The sequence below is a fragment of the Lucilia cuprina genome, chromosome 2, assembly GCF_022045245.1.
Source record: "Lucilia cuprina isolate Lc7/37 chromosome 2, ASM2204524v1, whole genome shotgun sequence".
Classification (NCBI taxonomy): Eukaryota; Metazoa; Arthropoda; class Insecta; order Diptera; family Calliphoridae; genus Lucilia; species Lucilia cuprina.
In genome coordinates this window covers 44,028,151-44,033,460 of record NC_060950.1, presented here as the reverse complement: position 1 = coordinate 44,033,460, position 5,310 = coordinate 44,028,151, and the positions used below count along the sequence as shown (strand labels likewise).

At 31.3% G+C, this 5,310-nt stretch overlaps 1 protein-coding gene across 1 annotated transcript; it reads right to left on the bottom strand.

Moving 5' to 3' along the window:
• Positions 1-863: 863 nt before the first annotated feature.
• LOC124420838 lies at positions 864-2,031 on the bottom strand. The gene is made up of 3 exons (XM_046955149.1): positions 2,009-2,031; positions 983-1,927; positions 864-870 (listed from the first exon to the last, which is right to left on the bottom strand). Exons 1-3 carry the CDS (start codon positions 2,029-2,031, stop codon positions 864-866), a joined length of 975 nt encoding a protein of 324 aa, XP_046811105.1.
• Positions 2,032-5,310: the final 3,279 nt, after the last annotated feature.

Here is a 5,310-nt window from a genome sequence, read left to right as displayed (position 1 = left end):
ATTTTACGGTAGAAGGATTTAATCTACTTATTTTTGCCGTAATGCAGGCACCAGCACCTGAAAATGCCTCTTCTGAAGAGGCGGAAGTTGCAGGTATTCCAAAACAAAAGTTCGCTAATAATGCGATATTTGGAAACATCTAAGAAGAAAAATATAAGAAAACTAAATATATATGTTACGTACATTTAATTGTAAATACCTCTTCGTTTTTCTGCCATCATTCCAAGCATTCTGCGTCTTCGTTTGGGACATCGAACTACGATTTAATTTCCTTTTGAAGGTCTGAATTTGGTGGGTCTTCCTGGTTTGATGTGGCCAAAAACTCAAGCATTTCTTTTCTTGTGTTTGAAAGTTTCTTGAAATTAAATTAAATTATAAAAAGGCTTCCGAAATATTAAGAAATTAAAGTAACTTGTCACTTTTTTTAGAAGGTCCCGGTTCATTTTTGATATGTAAACTTTCTTGTGAACTATTTATTAATTTTAAAAGTTCATTGTAAATAAGTTTTTCTTTTGTAATTGGTTGATCAAAATTACAGTCTAAAACATCATTTAATTCCAGGCTATTCGTTGCTGGAACTTTTTTCAACCAATTATGTAAAAGTGGCTGTTTCGCTGACAGGGATATAGCACCTACTAGATGGCTGCTACTCTTCTACCATTAACAAACTTCGTATCTTTATCTTTAGATGAAGACGATAGTGCTTCATTTGTTTTTTTTTTTTTTTTTTTTTTTATTTTTATTTAGTTTGTCTATTATATTTTCATAAAAGAAAATGACCGAACATATAGTCGGATAATTCCGTCCTTGTAGGTAGCATGTTGCATTTTCGAATATAGATAAGAAATCTGCAAATTCTTTTATTATTTTCTTTTCCATTTCACGGAATATAAAGGTTTCTTTTTTTGCTTTTATTAGTGCAATATTTATTGCATCAAAATTTGTTGCAAAGCTTTTAAACATTGTTGCTAAGGTATTCCACCTTGTATCATTTGCAACTTTAATTGTAGTTGCAGTTTGATTTTGAAGAGTTTCTTCTGGCAAATCCATTTCCTCTTCTAAAGAAACTCCGAATTCCTCCTCTAATTGCAGAGATTCGGCAATGTCATTACTTTGCAGTAATATTTCTATAATTCCATCTTGGAGATGGGCCTTTTGTATAGCCATTAAATCTTCGGAACAATACGATAATTTCGTATAAGTAGCCTTTAGTTTTTTTACTACAGCTTTGATTTCATTAAATTCTGGATTGTCCAAAACATCATGCACTATAAATCTGTGCAATGAGTGTGCCATACATTCATAACGCAGCATTTTTGACATTCTTAATCCAGCTATGATATTGGCTCCACCATCGCTAACTGCGTGTATTTCACGACTCTCTAAATTAAACGATTTTACAGTGGATGTGATACAATCGGCAATTCGACTTCCAGTGTGTGGATGAGCAAAGTGCTCAGTTGTTAAACTGGCTGTTGTTATCTTAAAATTGACGCAGTAGTGAACTTTTATGTTTACATATGATAATTTTTTAAAATTGTCCGTCCACAAATCCAAAACCAGAGCAATTTTTGTAGGCGCACTTTTTAAAACGTCTTTTACCGTGGACATATATACATTATACACATCTTGCAATGCTGTTGTAGCAATTGTGCGACTAGTGGGAAATTCCAAACCGGGTTTTACAAGAGCCATGTATTTTAAAAATCCCTTCCTTTCCACAACGTTGAAAGCCTGGAGATCAACACAGCACATTTCTGCCACTCTTCTACCATTAACAAACTTCGTATCTTTATCTTTAGATGAAGACGATAGTGCTTCATTTGTTTTTTTCAAGGAAGCCTCCGAATTTTTGCTCTTGAGCTCTATGTCGTGAACGTTGCGCAAGTGCGTTAAAAGATTTGAAGTTGACGTTACTTGGCTAAATCTACCCAAAATTTAACGTTGTATACGATTTAATTTAATACGAGATTTATTAAATTATTTATGAAACACTTTATTTACTTACCCTTTAAATGTTGTAAGCTCCATCTCAAAAATGAAGTTTTTTGAGCACGGACTTACCGCGGAGCATAAGTGTTCCAAAGTAGTCCCAAACAACCGAACCAGTTCCTTTTCGTTCATTTAAAACTATCTTTGCCACAGATTTTGCGGCTTTATTTTTACGAAGAATAGCCTCATAGTCACTTATCTGGCGATCTGAGTGATTTCTTATGCATGAATCTTCATCAAACTCTCCTGATTCATCAGATTCAATATCTTCATTTTCCAAAATTTTTAAAGACACCAAAATGTTATGACCGTTTTTTAAAAATTTTAAATTTCAAAGTGGGTACTGAGTACCGAGTAACAAAAATTTCTATATACGTATATGATGAACAGGTTGGTAACTCAATAACAATTATTACGAATGCTCAATATTACGAATGGTAACTCAACTACAATTTATATTCAAAATTAAAATACAAAAAATATACAATTTTTGTAAATTTTTTATTATAAAAATAATACACATATTTTAATAGAATTAATTTCATAAAAATGGCTTAGTCGACAACATTGACTGGAATCTAAGCCGCCGACAAGCCGGTTAATTTGGCGGCGGCGCGACTCTTTAAAAAAAATCAGCTTAGCGGCTAGCCGACAGCCGATACGGCTTGCTTCTCTGCTGTGGAGACCTGTCGAAAATTAATTTCATCTATGCCCCGGAGAATAGAAGCGGTACTTAAGAATAATGGCGGATATACCGGCTGTTAGTTTCCCGATTTAATAATCAATCCAAACAATATACAATAAGTACAAACTTTTTATATAATTTTAAATTTTCTTATATACACCTATTTGTTTGTCAACTTAAAATTAATTTTATCTATGCCCCGGAGAATAGAAGCGGTACTTAAGAATAATGGCGGATATACCGGCTGTTAGTTTCCCGATTTAATAATCAATCCAAACAATATACAATAAGTACAAAGTTTTTATATAATTTTAAATTTTCTTATATACACCTATTTGTTTGTCAACTTAAAAATACATTAATTTCTAAATTTTTTGTTATAATATTTTCATTTTTTTATTATTTTATGACTGAAGTATTTTTATATATATTAAATAGCATTGTATTAAAAATAAACCATAAATATGAAATAAAATTTCGAAAAAGAGAAAAAATGTTGTATTATTACAAACAAAAAATCCACACCTATTTTTTTGTCCACATGTGTATATAAGTAAACTTCTCAGATTTTAATTACCATATTTAATAAATCTACAATGAAGATTACATTAAAGTACGAAGAGTTGTGTTCCGTTTTATGGAGTGTATCTTCAAAAGGGCCAGAAAGAATTGAAGACATTTCAAATTATATAAAAACTACATATAGTAGAAAAGTAGAAAAAACAGGCATATCAAAAATTGAAAACTATTTAAAACTTTTTGATGTAAAAAGTAAGTCCGTGGACGGAAATCAAAAGAAATGTCGATTAAAATTTTGTAGTTGGATGGAAACTACTACGGAAATCTCAACTTACAACACATCAACAGGAGCGCCTTGCAAGTCATAAAAAAAGAGGGTCACACAAAAACTTTTTTCAATCTCAAATAAGGAAATTTCTGAGGAAATGAGGAAATTTCCAACCTATGGATGCCGTACATATTGTAACTATTCTTCCTAATGCATCACCAAAACGACTTAAGCGAATTGTGGAATGTATACCAACTCCAACATCACAATCAGATTTTACTGAAGAGGAAGCAAAAGCGCTTATGTTGGAACTGGGTCTCAGTCGAAATAAGTACTAAATATTAAGGAAAGCTCTGCATGAAAAAGTACACAATATAATACCATCAAACAAGGCGATCCAGGAAAAAACAAACTATCCTACCATCACCTATTGCTGTAAATGATGTGGAAGCTTGTATATATATCTTTGCTCGAAAACACAGAATCAAGAATTGTGTCAGACTTTTCAGAAGACCAACTAAGGATAATTCATAACTGTGATGTTGTCTTAATGTGTAAGTGGGGATGTGACGGTTTATCAGCACTTCCAGAATACAAACAAGCTTGTGGAAGTCGGACATTAGCAGACTACAAAAGTGTATTTATGTCATCATTAGTGCCATTACGAATTCGTTCATATTCCCTTAATCCATCATCGTCAAGCATCGGAAATTCATTTGAAGATATATGGATCAATACAACTCCGGGTTCAAAAAAATTTTGTAGACCCATTGAATTTGAATATATAAAGGAGTCAAAGAAAACAACAAAAGGTATAGTGGAATATTTAAAAAATGAAATAAATGCACTGGAGCCCATTTGCATAAAAATAAAGGAATTCTCTATTAACGTATCATATCAGCTAAGCTTAACAATGCTTGAAGGGAAGGTCAGCAATGCCATAACAGAAACTTCATCCTTCTGGAGATGCTCAACATGTAATGAGAAAAAGTTGCAATTATCAAATATAAACAAAAGCGGAAGTATTAATGAAGAAGTCCTGTCTTTTGGAATTTCACCACTTCATGCTAGAGTACGATTTTTGGATTACTTTTTACACATAGCTTACAACCTCAAATATTGAAGTGTGCCAGAATCTTACTAAATCAACAAAAAATAATGAAGAATTGAAAGAACTTGCGGAAAAAAGCAGAATCCAAAAAGAATTTAAAGTTCAGATGGGATTAAACATCGACAAACCACTTCCAAGTTGCGGTAGTACAAATGTCGGTAATATGACAGATTATTTTATAGAAAATAAGTAGTGTTAGGAATTAACTATAGGTAGGTTGTAAGAATTAATTGTATTATGTTTAAGATAAACAGTGCAAATAAAAAAAGCTATTATACTAACTGATATTGTATTAAATTGTGTTTTATATTTCGGTGGGCGGGAAAGGTGGTTTGTGTGGGGTGAATTAGTTGTTGTGCGTGGCTCATAATAAAATAAAATTTTTTTTATTATATATACAATGTTATGGTCTTTAAAAATTTTTAAAAATTGTCCAAATATTTTATTCAACACCAAACGTATGTTTTGTCATCCTTAATACTAAAATATGAAATTAAAGGATACAGGTTTAAACGAACATATTTTTGAATGTGATTGAGATATTGGCTTGAAAATTTTTGTAAAGAATCGAAAATTTCCATATCTAACTAAAAAAAGATATTAAGGGATAAATATAGACTAAATTGTTGTAGTTATCTGCGATCCTATTAAAATTTTGATATAAATCATAGTTTTAGAAATTAAACAAATATGTAATATATGACAAAATCTTTATTTATGAACAAAACTCAATGA